This window comes from Triturus cristatus, chromosome 1_2, assembly GCF_964204655.1.
Source record: "Triturus cristatus chromosome 1_2, aTriCri1.1, whole genome shotgun sequence".
Lineage (NCBI taxonomy): Eukaryota > Metazoa > Chordata > Amphibia > Caudata > Salamandridae > Triturus > Triturus cristatus.
The window spans coordinates 1,166,074,978-1,166,096,273 of NC_140580.1; the positions used below are offsets into that span (position 1 = coordinate 1,166,074,978).

The 21,296-nt window shown below is 43.7% G+C and overlaps 1 protein-coding gene across 2 annotated transcripts in view; it reads right to left on the minus strand.

The window, feature by feature from the left end:
• Window positions 1-21,296, minus strand: part of USP20 (ubiquitin specific peptidase 20) — a 647,940-nt gene that overhangs the window by 563,388 nt on the left and 63,256 nt on the right. For both annotated transcript variants that reach the window (XM_085613993.1, XM_085613994.1), the window contains exon 8: window positions 16,828-16,941. In XM_085613993.1, the coding sequence (XP_085470119.1) occupies window positions 16,828-16,941 (114 nt within the window). The remainder of the gene's footprint in view (window positions 1-16,827; window positions 16,942-21,296) is intronic.

The following is a 21,296-nucleotide window of genomic DNA, read 5'->3' on the forward strand; positions in this document are numbered from 1 at the left end:
TATAATCTTATGAAGGCGGGTTATGGCCTTATATACTGACGGCGAATTTTCTGGTATGAAAATGCAGCAACTTGATCCGATGACCCTACAAGCTCCGCCCCTATCGGCCAGGATGACGTCAAGGACAAGACGATTTTGAAGCACAACAATCCGCATAGCAGACTGCTCTTCTGTTAAATTGCCTAAGGCGGAAGTAGTCTCGTTCACTACTGCTTCAAGGGTTCTAGTTAATCTACGTATCAGCTTACTATTAGTGACTGTACCTATATAGGGAAAGAAACCTTTATTGAAATCTGTATATTGCTCCCATGCTGTTTCTGTGTAATCGACAATTGGGAGATCTCTCTGCTGTCTATGGTGTACTAAATGGGTATTTCTATGATAATCAGGAGGAGCTAGGAAGACAGGTGGCAGAAGGAATGCTATGTAACAGGTACCATCCCAATCTAGAGGTAGACGTATATATGCGGTCTGGCCACATATGAAGTAGGAATGACGGGAAGCTCTAAATGTAGACTTGCCTTGATCACTGAATTTTATTACAGTGGTGCATTTACTATGGCCCATGTGTATGGAACCATTCTTGCTTACACATAATTCCCCTTTAACTGGGAATACTGACATAGCGGGCAAGATTGGTGTAGCTTCAGATTCAACATTCAGGATCATGAGGTTAAGTGTAAAATTACCTAATCCATATACTTCATTTTCTAGATCAGTTCCTGTTCTTTTGGGAAGTCCCTCCTTGTTAGGGTAGCAGACTTTAAGCAAAACTAGGTTCAGGTTTCCCCATACCCAGTTGTCTTGATAAACTGCGGAATTTGAATCTAGGGAATTAATCAAACTAAACCATGCTCCACAGGAGCCATTGTGTGTGAACGGATATGGAAAGAGGGGCAAAACTCCTTTATAGTTCTGATAGGGAGGGAGTCGGCCACATATCCAACAATTTGTGGCATTGCTGGTCTGGTGGGAATGATGTAACATACTAATGAATGTGTTGTTGCGCAGCGCAAATCTATAGGACAACTCATGCGGAGGTAATTCGCTAAAAGAGTGTTCTGCAGTTACATTGTAAGCACGCTTAAAAATAGGGTAATACATGTGCAATAGTATACTGGAAATGATGATCAGAAGACTTAGAAGAAACAAAATTAATAAGGTTACTGTACAGTGACTACGAAGTGATTTACAATACGCATGCTTTTTAAGCTGCATCTGTTGATTTCTTTCTCTATTCCGGTCTAGAGGATACATGTCAGAGACAAATTCAACCGATTCACCTTGGAGAGGACTTAAACAGTCAAATTGTCTGACTTGCTAGACCTTAATTTTAGTTTATAAAGTTCCGTCTTTGACTGCTCAACCAAGGGGAGCTTAGAGTCTGTCTGTGAGGGAATGCAGGGTTGAGTATTGACACTGGATGGTAGTCCATAAAATTTCTTGATATGACTCGAGTGCAACCACCCTTTACGTCCCTCGATCTTCACGGCTGTCCTTGTAGTCAGTAGAACAAGCTTTGGCGATTTCCACCTAGGCTCCAGTTGGGTCTTCCGGTCGAAATTCCGGACCAGAACCAGGTTGCCCGGAACCACGTCATGGGGCTTCACCTCAGTATTATCGGGAAAAGCTGCAGCTACCTGTGAACGACAAGATTGTAGTGCAGACATCAAGGAAGCCAGGTAATCTGTCAGCATATTACAGTCAACATCAGTGATTTTGCGAGGTATAGGCGTCCCCCACATATTTGGTGGTCTACCGAAGATCACCTCGTACGGGGATAGCCCTGTTCGAGAATGTGCTACCATTCTCATGTAAAAGAGCGCAACTGGTAAGGCTACTATCCAATCGACACCTTTTTTTCTACATATTTTGGACAATCTAATTTTCAGAGTTTGATTATGGCGTTCCACGAGACCTGCTGCCTCGGGATGTCGGACACAGTGGAATTTCCATTGGTAGCCTAACAAAAGGGAAACATGTTTCATTAGTTCGGATGAGAATGGCTGGCCGTTATCTGAGTAGACAACACGTGGTAAACCGTACCGTGGGAAGAATTCTCGAACTAACTGTTTGGCAGTAGTCGGGGCAGTGTAATCTGAAACCGGGTAGGCTTCTGTCCAACGAGAAAGAGCACAGACAACTACGAGAACATATTTGAATCCTCGACATCGTTCCATCTGGATATAATCCATCTGGAGGACTTCAAAAGCATGATCGGGAGAATGAAATCCACCCTGCTCTACGGGGATGCTTTTACCTGGATTAAACTGACAACATATCATACAGGTACGAACTTTCTGTTTGGCTGCTGCTCGCAAGTGTTTGTTGAACCAAATGTGTTGAATACCGTCTAGCATAGCTTTTTCTCCTAGGTGCGCTGGACTATGTATTGTGTTAATGATGACTTGAACCATGGAGTCGGGAAGAAACCATATAGATTTTTCCTTCGTCATCCATCCTTGATCCGTTTGGACCCCTCCTAATTCAGTCCATTTCTTTATTTCTTCTGGTGTAGCATGTGTCTGTATGTCAATTACATCAAGGGCGGGATCCTTAACTGTCATGCAATGTGTTGGTGTCGGAACTATTGTCTTTGTCGCGTCAGTTGTATGAGTCTGGTTCTGAGCAGTCTGTTTAGCTGTTCTGTCAGCTAGGTCATTTCCCTGAGAAATGAGATCGGTAACTTTTGTATGGGCTTTGCATTTCATAATCGATATTGCAGTAGGTAAATGAATCGCGTCTAATAGGGCTTGAATGAGGGGTCCGTGTTGGATGTGGGCACCGTGAGAAGTTAAATAACCTCTCTCTCGCCACAGTACGCCGAAGTCATGGACGACTCCGAATGCATAACGTGAATCTGTGTATATGTTGACTTTCTTATCTTTGGCTTGAATACAGGCTTGTGTCAGGGCGATGAGCTCTGCTGCTTGGGCTGACAAAGTGTTAATACAATTTGTTTCAATGACTTCAGTGTCTGTTGTAACTGCGTAAGCGGCCACTAACTCTCCTGTACTTGTTCTCATACATGAACCATCTACATATAATGTCAGGTCTGGATCTGATAAAGGGATGTCTGTCAAGTCTTGTCTGGGTTTCGTCGTGATAGTAATGACTTCGACACAATCATGTGCCAATGGATCTGTTCCGCCTACTGGTAACAGTGTGGCAGGATTTAACGTATTACAACGTCTGATTTCTATGTGTGGCTGAAACAATGTCAATTCGTAACCGGTGAGTCTCGCTATAGTCAAGTGTTGTGTTTGTGTGCGGTTCAAAAGAACCTCTACTGCGTGTGGTACTTGTACTGTCAATTGATGTCCTAACACTATGGCATCGCTTTGTCTGATTGCTAAAGCTGTTGCTGCCACCGATTTCAGGCACGCAGGAAGAGCCTGAGCTACTGGATCTAATGTACTAGAGAAATAAGCACATGGTTTGTGTGATCCTGCTTGTTCCTGAGTGAGTACTGACAAGGCAGTACCTTCGCGTTCTGTAACAAAGAGTGTAAACTGTTTACTGTAACATGGTGTTGCTAAAACAGGTGCTTGGCATAAAGCTTTCTTTAAGCTTTCAAAGGCATGTGTGTGTTCTTGAGTCCAAGGGAGGACAGTCGATGTGGCTGCCTCCTGTGTTGTCAACTGGATGAGGGGTTTAGCTAGAAATGCATATTGAGGGATCCACTGCCTACAGTATGAAGTGAGACCTATAAAAGCCCGCACCTCCTTTTGCGTCTTGGGTGGTGACATGTTAGCGATTAACTGGATGCGGTCGGGTGTAAGCTGTCTTCCCTCCTTGGACAGCGAGTGCCCAAGGTAAACAACTCGCTGGACACAGAATTGCAGCTTAGAAGGGGACACCTTGTGCCCCTTGTCAGCCAAAAATTTTAAAACCGTCAGTGATGCTGTTTCACATTCAGGTTCGCTTCGGGCGGTGATCAGCAGATCATCGACATATTGAAGCAAGGCAGTGTTAACTGGCATGTGGATACTGTCAAGTTCTCGTTTCAGTGCTTGGCTATAGATGCTGGGGCTTTCTGTAAATCCTTGAGGTGCGCGTGTGAATTTAAAACTTCGTCCATTTAAACTGAAACCGAACAGATATTGACTTTCCGGATCTATTGGGACGCTAAAGAAAGCATTCTTGAGATCAATTACAGTGAAGAACGTTGCTTCTGAATCAATAGCTGTTAGTAGTGAAGAGATATCTGGGACCACAGGGTATTGTGGTACAATACATTTATTTAGTTCGCGCAGATCAATAACCAATCGATATACTGGTGGTGCCTTTGGATCCGTTCTTTTAAGAATCGGAATTATTGGGGAATTGCATACATTGGAGTCGGTTTCTACAACCACTCCTTGTGCAATGAGCTCGTCAATGATTTGCAGCAAAGCCACAACAGTATCTGGTGGTAACTTGTATTGTCGCATTCGTGGTAGTACTACTCCTGTTTTCAGTGTGACTCGGTATGGTGTAATGTTCATGCAACCAACATCAGTGGGGCCTTGTGCCCATAAATGTGTAGGTAAATTCTGCAGTCGGTGATCCATGTCTCTGGACACGTAGTGACCTTTAAAGTCACGTAAAAATTGTCGTACTCCTTCCGGAGAACAACATATTATGGCTCCTAGAGCTTTCAATGTTTTTATACCTAACAAGTTTTCTGGACATGATTTAGTAAGCAATAAATCTGTAGTACGTGTCAATGGACCAACCGTGAGTGGAAGAGGTTGTGTTACGTCATTAATTATAGGTTTTCCTGAGAATCCAAGGGAAATATTCTGTGAGCCTGAGAGGGGTGCCCCTGGAACTTCACTGCGTCTTATAGTTGTTCTGCTTGCCCCTGTATCAAGTAAAAACTTTCTGTCTTCCCCTAATAGTTCACTATGTACATAAGGTCCCTCCTGGTCTACAGGAACCTCAATAAGGGGTAAGCCAACTTCCCTCTCTAGGCTATTTCATGTGTATCGCTGATAATCGGGATAATCTGTTTGTGCATACTGATACATCTGTTGCGTTGTCGCTTGTGTGGCAGCAATAGGCTGCGCTTGTGGTGGTGCTACGGTCTGTTGTGGAGCTGCCTGTTGCGGAGCTAGTTGTTGCGGAGCTGACCTAGGTTGTACATGCTGAGGAATTTGTTGTTGATTCTGATCCTGTCTAGGTGGACGTGGTCTTTCCTGGGTTCTACCTGTGGCAATATTATGTTTCAGAACTGGACAATCGTGTATATAATGACCTTGTTGTTTACAATAGTTGCATGTCCCTTTCATTGGACCTGCGGAATCACCCTTTTGATGACCATCAGCTGGGACTGACTGAGCAACAAGCATTTTCATTTTTGTATCTTTCATACGTCTTTGTTCATGTTCTTGTTCTTCTCTAATTCTATTGTGGTGATATTGTAACATCTGTAACATCTGTGACGGGGTATTACCTTGCCAGGTACTCTCGAATTTCAATACTCTATTCTTAACTTGCGGCAGAGAATTTTCAACTAATTTTGTCACAAACAGATGTGGATATGACTCGCTACTTGCTTTTATGCCACTATTGATACCAAAACATTTTTCAAATCGGGAATAGAAATCACTAGTGTCTTCATCTTGCTTTTGTTTACAGGCTGAGATTGCACCCCAGTCCTCCTTTTTCGTAGTTAATAAACGTGGCAGTACCTGCACTAGTAATCCTGGTAGTGCTGTAGTCTTTTCCCCAAGCCCTGCTCCTGCAGCTCGGGCCTTCTCTTCGTTTTCTAATGCTGTCCAATCTATCTTTTGGTCTCCCACCTCCCATTCCTTTTCTTTGAGTTTCTCGTAAACACCGGCAGGCATTAACACTTTCAGTATTTTCATAATGTCGGGGTATGTGTACTCTCCCATGAGTAACATGTCTTTTATCTCACGGTGGAAACCTGCTGGATCCTTGTCATGGCTGGGTACTACTTTCTTCATTTCTAATAATTCAATTTTAGTTATAGGCGTGTACACAAACACGCGTGTAAAGTTATTACCTTCACCTCTGATTGGGTGTACTTCGCGTAACGGGTTCTGTCTATCTATGTGATACATTTTTCTTCCCATAATGGGAACCGGAACGTGTTCTGGGCACACGAAAGTTATATACTGGTTTCGAAATTCTAGAATTTCTTTAATTAAATCAGTACCTGAACCTCTCCAGTTATCCGTGAGTAGTTCTGTCAATATGTCAGGTAAGGGTCCTGGATCGGAGTGTTGGCTTTTATATAATATAAGGAGGTGTTGAATCATGTATATACTAGCTAAACGCTGTTCGTCTGGGGCAAGATTCAGAAACGTGTGTGCTAGTGCATCATCACTGTATTTACTGGGACTGTCAGCCCATTGTACTGCTGACCTGGCTAATTCTTGTTCGTCCATGGAATTGAGCATATGGTACCCCCTTCGATCTCGGAGTAATTTATCAGCAGCTTGGAATAGGTGTTCAGGGGATCTTGTATTTAACATAGGGTTTGTAAAATGTCTATTACATTCTGGACGTATCGGACGTATCGGATCATTAAAGCCTCTAGTATTACTATGGGGTCTTCCTCTACCTACGTAAGCTATCGTATCTAATTGTTCTGATTCTTGCTCCTCCTCTTCCTCTGATTCAATTCTGTCTGCTTCTCGTCTTTCTTTATGTATTCGTTCTATTTCCTTGCGGATCTTTCGATACATAACTACTATGCATGACTGTTTATCATGTTTCTCGTCTGATATATTCTGACCCCATTTGGCAAGTTTTTGCATGGTATCATGATCTGCCCCAGGCCTGTCTTGGTTCCTAATCACGCAGTTTATAAAAAAACGTAGTAGTTGTCTTTGGACATCCACTTTCTGGTATTCCATAGCTTCGTTAATACTTTCTGGACCTCGCCCTGTTTGGACAAAGCGATATATATTGTCTAGGTGTTCAACCATTCCTGGTATCGTCATTAAATACAATGTAGCTCGTCGTATACGTAGTGATGATATGAGCAATCTGTCCTGTTTACCTGGTACTGGGTCGTATCTACAATCCACAAGCTGTTCTTTAAACATGTCGGATGTCGCTAGTTGGGGTGTACGTTGGAGTGCTAAATCTCTAAGGGTCTGTTTATTTCGCGGCGGTGTGGCAAACATGTCTGTCGTACCTCCTGTAGCACCATCTGAAGTGCTGGGCAAGAAAGGATTCGTTGGACGTAAGATAGAAATCGTAGATGTGGGAAAAACAGTAGAAACGGATGGACCTGTGGGAATGGGCGTAGGAGTTTGTTGTTGCGGGGATACAGACGGATGCTCTTGGTGTTGAACACCATCGGCAAGCGGTGTGTGTGGTATGGTATTAGCATACTCGGGAGCTACGTCATCTAAATAGGAGGAAAGGAAAACGTCCTTTGCTGTTTTGGGATGTGTTTTGGGATGTGCTTTTATCGGGAGTAACGGAGGAGTCAAGTCTTTTGGTATTTCCGGGGTAGCCTTAGGTAACCCTTCGGCCAGAAGAGGATACATACCATTCATAAGAGTGTTTCTTTGTCTATCTACTTGTTCTGATTTTACTCGGGTACCTTCCTCAATTAATAGATTTTCTCGGGTTTTATTTGAATTCTCTCTACCTTTCTCTTCCTGTCTGAGCGCTTTTTCTGTACGTCTATATGATTCTTTACGCCATAATTCAATGGCATCTTTCTGTGACTGTCTGGCTTTCTTTTTCCATAATTCTTCTTCTACTCTCATGATGCAATCTGCATCCCAGGTCCCCGCTGCGGGCCATCTCTGACTTTCTGGCAAATCCTTGGTGTAGTCCACCCATAAATCAAGAAATAATACGGCATCTAGGCCATGTTTATGATACATAAAGTATCCTGGGGTATCCCTAGGTGGAATGGGAACAGCTTCTTCGAGTACCCCTTTTCTAGTTTTGATCTGTCTTAATTTCGAAAAGAGCGGCATTTTTAGATCTGGTTACTTAATCTTAAACACACTTAATACAAATAAACACAATAATGAACAGTCATTCACACCACAATGTATAGAACGTATTAAAACATTTAACATTTAACAGTTTTAACGAACAATGATAACTAATAGAAAACTAGTTACTGACATAATACTGACACTAGATAATACTTATTTATATGCAAGACATACTAGATATACTGCTAAACAGTACAGATACACTGCTGAAACAGTGCAGACCGGATTTGTGTACCCAAACCCGTCTTGACCGGCACAGACTATGTGCACGTTAAATGCCTCCCCGGTAATGGTACTCACCGGGTAGCTCGGAACGGAAGGCCTCGGAACTGAACTGAAACTGGACCGGACTGGACTCGACTGGACTCGGAACTTCGGAACCTGGTGGGCCTCTGTATACCTCGGATCTTGCTCTCTCAGCTAGGCTCTGGTCGGGATACTTCGCACTTCTCACCGCCTCGTCTGGGTGTTGATCGCAGCCTCAGTCGCCCCCGCTTGGCCGGAGGGAGATACAGGAAATCCTGCAGATACGCGTTTTTGTCCGTTCAGCTGTAGCAGGAGACCGGGCCTGCAACGCACCGCCGGCGCGTGAGATGAGAAAGTGTCCCTGTTCGGGCGCCAATTTATGTGGTAAATATTTCATTACCGGTACTATTTTTTATGCGGTAAAATCTAGTAAGAATAACTCAGTAAATATAAGAGGCAGAATCCGTGATATTAGAGGTTCTAAAGGCTTTATTCCTTGACAAAGGAAATACAATTCGAATTGCAGGCTTCAAATTCCATCACCACGAGAGTTCAGGAAGGAAGGGCATACATTATTGACAGGTAATGATATTTATATGGAAAGCATTACATTAAGACAGATGCAAGAGGCGTAACAGCTGATAACACAGATAAAATAGGCATACGTAACTAAAAAAGGCGGACATATAGGCGTAACTTATAAAACGTCATTATACATGATGTCACAAGTGGGTGGATCCATAAGAGAATCCTGCAATGTCAGCAGAAATATTTGGCAGAGATGCGCGCGCAGCCGCATGACGTGTGATTGACGTGCAACTGGAGGGTGAAGGGGACTTGACATTTAGCTCTACATGTGGAGACAGAAGTCTGGGGTTCATGTCAACCTAATCCCAAATCATATCTAATATCCTATGTTTAAAGAACTGTGTTATCCAAAAGGAAAGGTCTCTAGGATAGAATCTATTCTATACTGACTGTTAGTGCGTGTACAAGCGTCTAAGTGTCTATATGAGATGCGAGGGGGCAGGAATCTTCCATGGTGACGGGGGCTATGAATTACTTGCATGAGGACAGCGAGGCCTGGCCCTTTGCATGGTAGCTGGAAGAATGTTTACCTAAACTACTAGACAGGAATGCATCGGATGAGGAGCAGAGCAGATAATCTTGAAGGTGAAATACAGTTTTTGGCAGGCAACAGGCTGGATCAGGCACCGTTAGCCGCGCAGGGAGTAGGACAAAGTTCATGGATACAGATGCAGGCTCAGACTGGAGCTTTCAGAGGCAGAAGGCAGGAAAAGGCTTGATGGCAGGATTCAGGGCCTACTCGCCTGAATCTGTAAAATGTGGAAAGTGAACCACATAAAGTCGGTGGCCTTTCATATTTAGGAATGGAATATCTGACCCATTCATGGCGGATCTGAAAGAGGACATGTTGACGGTGGACGCACATGTATTTGCGTCTTCAGAGCTGGAACTGGAGGGAACATACATGTACTTTATAGCATGCACATGGAGCCGTTGGGGTCTATGATAGGGGACATAACTGATCACAAAATTCATATTTCCTCACAGTACAAAACAATCTCAAACAGAATAACCAAGTTCATCAACAAAAACTTGAGAATCCTCAACACAGGCAATGGGAGAAACCATTATTCTCTTTCAAAAGAGCGGACAGCCTAAGGGACCGCCTCATCTCCACACGCCCAAGACAGACCCATACCATCAGAGACAACACCGTCCTTAATGCATGGGGCCTTCCGAATGTATCAGGCTATTCTCCCTGTGGGAATTGCTGTCTATACTACCCGACCATAACCACTAAATCTCTACACTTGGAAGAAGGCAAAACATGGCTCCTCAAAAAACACACTAACTATAACTCCACACACGTCATATACCTGAGAGTGCCCATGTGGCCTCCGATACATTGGTATGATGAGCAGGAAAATCAAGACCAGAATTGGGGAACACAAGGGCAACATACGGTGCAAAAGAAACACTACCAGAATGACAGACCACTACATTGCAACTGGGCATACCCTCAACGACCTAAAATGGGTAGTAATAAAACAAATCAAAATGAGAGTCGGCACAGAGGACAATCTACTACTACAGAAGAAACAACGTTGGATTTACCGTCTGTCAACCGGGTTGAATTTATTTATTTTTATTTTGAAGGTTTTGTATAGCGCGAACAAGACCCTTGCGGGTAACAGAGTTCTTTACAGGGTAAATAAAGGAACATAACAAGCATAGGGACAGAAGAATATGTCACATACCAGAAGGCCGTCATATATACAAACAAGCATGGAGTAATTAAAATATTTCTTCTACAAGTCAAGAATCGTATAAAAGGTAATATAAATGGATCAAGTAAATTTAGACATAAGAAGGGTTTTCACTTCTTTTTTTAAAGATGCAGTACAGGGGTTCAGTCTGGTTTCTGAGGGCAATGCATTTTTTAAACAATCTTTTTTATTAAACCATGCTTATCAAAAGATACAATCAAAACATCTTTTGAGTCATAATGTGAGATGATGAACCAAATTCAACCTAAAGGTGAGGGGTCTGACAAATGTTCCTACTTCTGCCTTGTCTGTGTAGAACTTGAGGCAGTTAGTTTTCATCCATCTTTCTCTCTATACACGCACATGCCACTCGCTGCATAGGTTGTGGCACCCACAGAACTGATAATGCAAGTAATGAGTTTGGACTCGTCCTGCCGAATTGTCCCTTTGGGGCGAGTTTGTACATGCCTGATCCCTGTATGATAAATTCTTTGGATTATCTTTGAGTTTGGCCCAGAAATGTTTAGCTATGGAATATGTTAGATCATTACTTCTTATTGCTCGCAAGTTATGTAAAATCCTTTCAGTTTGGTGGTCGTGCTTCCCACATATTTCATTCCACTAGTGCAATCCAGTACATAGATCACATAGCCTGTCTCACAGGTTATCCATTCTATATACTTTGATTTCACTCGAATGTCAAGTAATCTGTGTTGTTTATCTTATTCGCATGGGCTTTGAATTTTTCACACATCCAGAATCCTTTCCTCTGTGCCTTTATCCATTTTGTTTACTTGGCTTCTCTTTCCAGTGTCATAAAGCTTCAGGTCAAGATGATTCCCAGTGATGGCCCTTTATTATAGGTGATAAGCGAATAAGGGTCTAATTCAGTTATAAATATGCATTTATTCGTTATTGGAGGATATCTCCCCTTTCTGGCGCAGAGCGGAAAGTTCCCTTTTTCTTGAACCAAGCTATGCGCACAGTGTCCCCGGTAACCCCTGGTCCTGAAATAATAATGAACTGTAGAGGATGCTCAGCTTTAACATGGTCACTGGTGCTGTGGAGAATGCTATTAGGTGCTGTCACTTTTCTACACATTTGGCTGCAGATTTCTCCACTTATTATGGAGTTTGTCGACATCAAGAAACTCTAGTTCGTCATGGCTAATATGACTGGTCAGGTGAATACTGTATTTATTAACATTAAGTGTAGAGAGGAATTTCTCTATTAATATTTTTTCACCATCCCAAACCAAAAAGCTTGATTATCCTGCTCCATAGCACTACATGGTCCACAGCTTGGTTTTCTTCTGTCCATGCCATCTCCTTAACCCAACATCCCATGAACAGATTCACATAGGTTGGGGAACATTAAGTGCCTACTGTGGTACCGTATTAGCAAGATCTACTGAAAAGAAGCCCTACATCTGAGACAGTATTCCAACATGGTTAACAACATTTGTATGCTGAGAAGATTAATGAAGCATGCCCTGAGAAAATATTGAAATGCTTTTATGCCAAGATGGTGCTGAATGGATGTGTACAATGACAGTACATGGAGGGTTGCCATTATGCAAGTTTGCTTCAAGGTAAAGTTGTTAATTTTGATTAATAAAATAGCAAATTTAATGTGGTGCCATGATCAAAGAGAAACCAATTCAAATATCTGAAAGTATTTTCCAATAGTGACCCTATGAAACTCACAATCAGTCTTCTAGTGAGGTTTTGCATATTTTTGTGGACATTCAGCAGAAAGCACATTGTTGGTGTTACAGGGTGCTCATTTCTCAGATAAATATTTCCTTCTGATCCAGGCCATCCAGGTTCTCTCCATTCTTGTACCATCTGATTGTATTCCTTGGTTATCATTTTCAGTGGATTAGAGGAATTTTTACTCTAGGGTTTCAAAATGCCCCATTGACTAATGGCTACTTTCATTATTGCTGATTTATCAAGTATCTCTAGGTTTCCTACTTTATCAGGTTTTGATAATAAATCAAGTGTCCTGGCTAAGTTTGTTACGTTCCTGTCATTCACTCTATTTCATATTGTTATCTATCTTTTTCATGGGATTACTCTTCATTTTATTGATACCTTCTATCAACATTTTGTAGAACAGGTCTATTTTTCTGCCAGGTGGTAGTTGAGTGCAGAAATTGTGCTTTGTCATGCAGCCACTTCTGCACAGTATGTCAATCTCAAATACAATTTCTTTACAGAAATTCAACTACGATCTCTCTTATGGTGGTACCCGGAGATCCTCGTTCTCCATTATTAAGGGGTCCAAATCTTGTAAATTAGAAATAACATTGCCCGGTAGGCTGGAGGAAAATTTATGCTCATCAGGTTTTCTATTTTGTGGATGTAGGGCAAAACATGTCTGTAATGTTTGATTTTTTTAGCAAACCTATATGTCAATCCTCATTTTTAGATAATCTGCATTTGTGTATGCATAGACGGTGAGCCCCCATTCCAATATTTTTCATTCATAGTGAACATCTTGGGGGACTACTAACAAATCAATACCCTTTTCAATTAATTGTGCTATTTCAGAGCTGCAAGCTTAGTTTTGTTTTGTCTTGTGTCGTGTTCCCGGTTACCTCTTCCTCGGTCATTACCCATCTTCCTCTTTGACTGGTGGTCACATGTACTAGTGTCATTTCCTTTAAAGAAAAATTAGCTTGGTGCTAGTTCTCATCATCTGAATATAGACATATGTACGTTTAACAATATAACTCAAATAAACTCACCGTTAATGAAATAAAGGTTCTCCAATGTAAACACTCCCAAGATACTCTTAACCCCTTGAGTGCCCGCCCCTTTCCCCGCCCTGTGCCGGCCGTTGCATTAGCGGGCGGGGTTTATGACGAGCTGGTCTCGTCATGGGCACAGCGCAACCGCGGCCCATGACGAGACCAGCTCGTCATGGGCACTCAAGAGGTTAATGTGCTTATCATAACGTAATGACTTCCAATGTAAAGCCGTGCAAACGTAACAACCCTTATTTGCCTCTCTTGGTTTAGAGTACCTCCACATGGATGTACCAAACACTTGTCCCAGTGGCATTTGACAAAGATGAAGCACCCAGCACTGAAAACTACGTGGAATTCCCTAGCAGTGGAGCCTCTGCACAGATGATAGCCCCTGGGTGGGAAAATGGCAGCAGGCTCTGGAAGAAGGTGCTGCTGTGTAAAGGCCTCGCACAAGGTTTAAGCTGTAGGGTTCTTCCTAAAGACCTTCCTGAATGACACCGTACAGGGGTGGGGGAATCATATTGCCCGACGCCCGAACCATGTTGTTTATATTGACGGGCAAGAAGATTTATTGTCTATTTATGTCCGAAGGACATGTAGACATTAATCACGTTTTAATCACGTTAAAACAACAGGCTGTGGGCACTCTGGGGCTCACAGCCAATCCGAAGCTTGCAGAGAGCCTTTGGCGGCATCTGATTGGCTAGCAGCCCATGACTGGGCACTAGCCAGTGATTGGCTGGGGGAGTGAAACGTCACTTAGCCTCTGCAAGCAGTAGTCCGTGGCCGCAACGAGGCTTGCAATAAGCATTCAGGTAAAATAAGCAGTTTTGCCCGCTTGAATTGTGTGATATTGTGACGGAGGTGCTGCGATTTTCTTTTATTTATATTTTTAGCAACCGTGCGTGGGTAGATTAATTAGTACAAAAGCCTAGGCCTGGCCCGCCTCGGCGCCTCAGATGAGGACGTCAAAAAAGAGTATCGCAAGCAGGCGCGCTGCGCTACCACCGCTTCATGGGGGAAACACCCATTACAACGAATTCAGATTCACGCGTTGCCATCGCAACGCGGGTTTAACATCGCGGGTCCGGAGCCTTCATACCGCAGATGGAAACAGATCTGCAGATTAATGCTTTCAAAAGAGACATCCGTTGGTGACTTGCAATTTATAACTTAAAGTCCTAATATAGAATAGTGAGCTATTAACTTTCAGCCCAGAACTGCATAAACACACCGACAAATATACATTACAAAATTGATTAATGTTGCAAAGAGGGTACATTTGGCGAAAAAAACGATTCTTATTATTAAAGGAAGGTCCCAACTTTGCCGTTTCTTTTTCGACTCTGCGTTTGTGCTTCTCCACACCAGGCACTCTTAAACTGCTGCCTACCAGTATGGGTGACATGTGACTCCTACACTTTCACTCCTTTGGCTTATGGGCAAAAAAAACATTGTCGCACACGGCGCAGCCAGCACTAAAAGCTTTCGAAGCACCTGCTGCAGCGTTTCTTTCCGCCGGCAATTACCAGGCGTCACAGAAATGTGTAGAAAACTCGTGTGATGAATTACCATCCTGGAAAGAGATCCGTGTTTTGTATAGTTGAGGTTGTGACCTCTGTGAAGTTAGTGCAGAGGGTTAAAATGCCTGCTGCAAAGAACATGTACGAAGTCGATTACAGAGTGCATAGGATGGAAACAGATCTGCAGATTAATGCTTTCAAATGAGACATCCGTTGGTGACTTGTAATTTATAACTTAAAGTCCTAATATAGAATAGTGAGCTATTAACTTTCAGCCCAGAACTGCGTAAACACACCGACAAATATACATTACAAAATTGATTAATGTTGCAAAGAGGGTACATTTGGCGAAAAGATCCGTGTTTTGTATAGTTGAGGTTGTGACCTCGGTGAAGTTAGTACAGAGGGTTAATATGCCTGCTGCAAAGAAAATGAACGAAGTCGATTACAGAGTGCATAGGATGGGAACAGATCTGCGGATTAATGCTTTCAAAAGAGACATCCGTTGGTGACTTGCAATTTATAACTTAAAGTCCTAATATAGAATAGTGAGCTATTAACTTTCAGCCCATAACTGCGTAAACACACCGACAAATATGCATTACACAATTGATTAATGTTGCAAAGAGGGTACATTTGGCGAAAAAACGATTAAAGGAAGCTCCCAACTTTGCGGTTTCTTTTTCGATACAACTTACCAATTCGCAAGGAACGTAGGGCTCGCGTCTGGCCAGCTGCAAAAGTGAGGGGGAAATGGCAGGAGGCACGCTGGCTGACACCTTTTATATCCCACCCATACGTTTTTACAAGGGTGACGGTAAATTAGTACATTACGTATGGTTTGAAATGTACGTATTTTGTCGGGATAAATACACAGCTAAAAAAAATGGGAAAAAGGGGAATAGAAATAAAAGAATTGCCGTCAGGGTTAAGGGGAGGGGGCGCAGGGGGGCAGGGACGCGATACTATCGCTTGACAAGTTTTCCTTTAGCATTATTATTGCACAGCATTCAATGGTTTACTGATTTTAATAAGGCAAAAATATATTAATGTTTCTCTGTCAGCCGGAGCCCTTAGGTTTGATGTGGAACGGGGGTAGGTGGGACAAGTGGATTTTACAGGACATGTAGATCTCAGTGGCATTTTGTCCCTTGGACAACTAGATTATTTGGAAAATTCCACACCCCTGACCCTAGATTTAGTTTCACAGCTGAAGGTTTCTTCTAGGAACAGGGTTGAGTGATACGTGACTAATTTATAGGAAGTATGTTTTTTATTTTCATACACTGCCCACAGGCCAAAATGTCAAGGATTATCAACAGGTAGTACGTTTCTGGAAGCCCGTCTGCACTTGCATCTTGCCATCATGCTGGTAGCAGTACTCTAAGAAACATATTCCTGAGAGGTGAAACAGACTACAAACTGATTTTTCTAACAGAGAAAAACCATGCCAACATAGCTTCTACAAATAATTGATGAATTCTAGAAACATTAAATGCCATGTGGACAGAAAAAATGTCTCTAGGTCTGCTCTGACAGAATGAAAAGAAGCATCAAAATATAAGTGCTCTCCGGGGCTTATTGCTGAGCAGATGTAAGCTTCTCCCATCCAAAAACTAAAATTAAAAATGATGCAGTGTCACACCTTATTGTTTAATATAAAAGAATTAGATTTTGTTCATTAAAACATAGGTGTTTCTGAGGTCAGCCCCAGTGATTAAGATGCATTTATGTGTAGGAACGGAAGATGATGTTCCTTACTTGAGAACAAAATACAGAAAAACAAGAATAATTAATAGTGTAATAAGAAAGGCAGATATTTCAGTGATGGGCTACATACACGCATCTTCCCAGAGCACCTAATGAAAGGACACATGAATTTGAGGAGAAATACGTAAATAAAAGATTTGAGCTCACAGAAATGGCAATGCTGGCAGTTATACTTTTTAACTCCTCTTTCACCAACAACTCACATAAACCTAACCTTTCTTTTCAACAGTACGCAGACAGTAAAGGGCTGTGTTTGGGTCACTCACCTTCTTTTGTGCCACAGATCCGACACAAGTTTTTGGTAGCTCTTGCACAAGGCTGGCTTCTTGTCAGTGCGCACCAACCCACTACACTCCAAGAAAAACTGTGTCAGGGGAGGACTGAAAGGGAACAAAGAGAAAAGGGGTGGAGTTCACATTACATCAAGAAACTCTTGTGCCAAAACGTGCACCATACAAATGTCACAAGAGCCCATCACTTCGACATTGCCAGTCAACACATACCACAACAAGTCAAAATTCACAACTCAAATAATCAGAAAACTGAACCTATGCACTAAGAGAAGCACATGCAAAACAGTGGTTCAAACAAAAAGAATACGCTAAATAACTACATTCCTCAACCAGTGTCTGGCGCTCCATCACAGTAACCAACAGTGGTCACCAAGCTCCCTTTAAAGTGTGACACCGTTGAACAAGTTACTTACCTTCGGTAACGATAAATCTGTAAGAAATTTTAGTTCGTTATAGATTCCTTACCTTAGAATTACACCCAGGCATCAGACTTCATCCGTAAAGTTTTTCGTCAGCAGTACCTCTGCGCGTCGGAAGGTGGCATCGGTCGGCTCCGCGTCCATCGTTGGCGTCGTGGTCACCGGGATGATGTTGCGGTAGCTACTTAGACGCCGCCCTCGCGCGCTGACGTCAGTTCTGTACACGACTTTCCGCGCCAGAAACGCAGAGCCGTGCAAGAAACTGACCACTGGTGCACAAAACTAGGGCCCCTGAAAGGATGACCTTAACCCTAGAAATCAGTTCGCAGAACGGGGAAGATGGGTGGGGCGGTAAGGAATCTATAACTAACTAATGTTTCTTACAAATATATCGTTAACAAAGGTAAGTAACTTGTTCATCTGAAAGAAACAAGTTAGTTATAGATTCCTTACCTTAGAATAGATATTCCAGCAATACCAACCCCGGTGGTGGGTCTGCGAACCAAGATCACACCAGAAAGTCCTGGAGAACAGAACAGCCAGAGAAGCAGTCTCTCCGGATTTGACTGTCCAGGCAGTAGTGTTTGGTAAACGAGTGCAGCGATGCCCACGTAGCGGCCTGACGGCTGTCATTCAGAGGAACTCCTCTTCCCAAGGCAGTAGTGGCTGCCGTCACCCTGGTAGAATGGGCACGTAGCCCCACTGGAGGCTCCTTTATAGCTAGAGAATAGCATGCCTTTATACTCAAAACGACCCATCAGGAAATGGTTCACTTATGTACGGCCCGACCTTTCTTGGCGCCCACGTAGCCAACAAAGAGTTGGTCATACACCCCAAACTGTTTTGTGCGATCCAGATAGAAAGAAAGAACACGTTTTGGGTCCTGAAAGTGGAGCCGCTCTTACTCTTTCGAAGGACGCGGAGGCGGAAAGAAGGTGGGCAAAGTAATGGTCTGCCCGATGTGGAAGGCAGTGACCACCTTAGGAAGAAAGGATGGACGGGTCCTGAGAACCACCTTGTCAGGTTTGGAAGAAAGCGTCTGGAGCTCAATCACCCTTCTAGCAGAACTGATGGCTACCAGGAAAGCAGTTTTAAGAGTCAAGAGTCTTAAAGGGAATTTGTGAAGTGGCTCAAAGGGAGCACACATTAAATAAGTAAGAACAAGGTTTAAGTCCCACTGAGGCATAACGAAGGGGATTGGAGAAAAGAGATGCGTTAAGCCTTTCAAGAAATGGTTAACTACCGGGGACTTGAAAAGAGAAGGCTGATCTGGCAGCCGAAGGAAGGCAGAGATAGCCGAAAGATAGCCTTTGATAGTGCCCAGAGCAGTGCCCTACTGGGCTAAAGAGAGAAGAAACAAGAGAACCTCAGAAAGAGTGGCAGAAAGGGAATCCACAGCCTTTGCTGTTCACCATGCCACAAATGTATTCCACCAGCAAGCATATACTGTCTTTGTGGAGGGACGCCTGGCTGCCAAGATTACGTCAAAAACTTCGGATGGCAGGTCATACGACGTCAACTGCCGCCGCTGAATCTCCACGCAAGGAGGTGGAGACTGGACAGGTTCGGGTGGAGGACCATCGACTGCTGCTGCGACAGAAGATCCTCCCGAAGAGGCAGTCGAATCGGAGGATCGATAGCCATGTTGAGCAGCTCGGGATACCAGACTCTTCGTGCCCAATCCGGAGCCACAAGAATGACTTGGGCCCGGTTGCGCCTGATCTTCTTCAGCACTCTGGGGAGAAGAGGTATAGGCGGAAAGGCGTACAACAGACTGCAACTTCACTCGCGTCGAAAAGCGTCACCGAGCGAGTGCCACCTTGGAAATTCCAACGTGCAGAATTGCTGACATTGAGCTTTCTCTTTGGTGGCGAATAGATCTAACCAAGGCTCTCCCCATTGTCGAAAGAGACCTTGCTCCACCTCCGAGTGAAGACGCCATTCGTGATCCATCATGCACCTGCGGCTGAGTTCATCCACTCTGGCGTTGAGGGAACCTGCCAGGTGTTGAACCACCATGGATATGCCCTGATGTTCCAGCCATGTCAAGAGGCGGAGGGCATCCTGATATAGGGTCCACGACCCCACCCCGCCTCATTTGTTGCAGTACCACATGGCGGTGGTGTTGTCCGTGAACACCTGCACTACTCTTCCCCTGACAGAGGGAAGGAATGCTTTCAGCGCAAGACGAATCGCCCGGAGCTCTAGAAGGTTGATGTGGAGCCTGGATTCCGTTGGAGACCAGAAGCCTCTGATCTCCACCTCTCCCATGTGGCCGCCCCATCCCAGTGTTGTGTTTCGATTTAGATACCAGTATATAGGTTTCCCTGAATCATGTCCTTATATAGACACAACTCGCTTTGCCCTTATTTAAGCATAGAATCCCAATCCTTTTTTAGGCATTAGTCATGCTAACCAAATACAGGTATGGTCACCTACATCCGTCCATCCCACGTCACAACGAGTTCTTAGAAACCAGACCCTTAAGCCAAACGGGACTTTCCCTAGCTAGGATTATTGATTTCTCCAAGAACTCATCTATTATGCATGAACTACTATTCCTTAGGGGTTCATCCATGACGTCTTCCTCTGCCCGACTTTACGTCAATTCTAGCATTACTAAGCACCCTCCAGGTATAAATATACCTTCCCTTACCATGGCAAACCACGGCACGACTCGACTGCACGGTTCGCCACGGCAAGTTCGTAAGAGACCATATCCCGGCCTGACGCACTGACCAGACGCGGTCATCCCTGCACGCAGAGAATCCAGCTTCCAGTGTTCTGACTCCCTTCGCCTGGTGTTAAGAGTTTGAGACCCGGAAAGATTGCCACCTCTCTCATTCTAAAGGTATGGAGCTGACAAGAACCTAGAGGGACTCTTGGCATACTAAACTTAGTATATACCATACTATAGAAAACAGCACCTACTTCTTACCTCGTACCACACTTAGGTTAGGTACACTGGGGTAGAACTATTTAGAAGATCAGACGAGTATTCACTTTTTAGCCTGTGTTATTTATGTATGTATATATGAATATATGTCATAGCTAAAAGACAATGCTATTGCAGTATTATTTCTTCTTACTGCTTACGCTGTGCGTATTATATCTTGCTTACTGTCTAACGATTGTAACAGCTCATATCTCTTACACGAGAAACAAGACTGTTCAATACATCCTTTTATTGAAACACCCGTCTCTCTATTTCTGTGTAACTCTGAAGAAACTAAGCATGCACAATTGACTGAGTGAAACGGTTATCTATTGTTTCCACGATTCTGAGACGCGTTCCGATTCTAAGGGAAACAAAGTTGTCATGTTTATGTGGTTGTCAGAAACGAATCCCTTCTTGTTCATTCGAGAAGTTTCTAGTGACCTCCGAGTTAGCTGGCATACACAAGTAATTAAGTTTAATGTACTCGATAGGGGCATACTGACCTCAGTCCTATGCCACAACTATAGTGTATATTATTCCAATGCGCAGAGCCTATAAAGAAAATAGGAACTACACTACAACAGAAGGGACGCATCTGTCACCACTGTGTGGTCTAGTTGGGGAAGGGAGAGGATCTGCTGTTGACCCAATCCTGGTTCGTGAGCCACCACTGCAACTGTCGAGCAGTGCCCTCCGAGATCTGGAGGCAATCGGAAAGATTCCCCTGATGCTGCGCCCACTGGAACTTCAAGTCGCACTGCAGAGCCTGCATATGCCAACTGGCATTATCAACCAGCAGGATGCAGGAGGCCATGAGGCCCAGCAGCCTCAGGGTCATCCTGACTGAAACCTGGGATAGAGGTTGAAAGATCAGAATCAAAGCCCGAATATCCCAGACTCGTTGTTCGGAAGGATAGACCCAAACTGCTTAGTGTCCAGAACCGCTCTGATGAAGAGGAGCTTATGAGAGGGAATCAGGTGTGACTTTGGCACATTGATGGAGAAAACCAGTGAATGCAGGAGGTTGGCCATAATCTGGAAGTGGGAGATGACAGCCTGGGGTGAGCCAGCCTTCAACAGCCAGT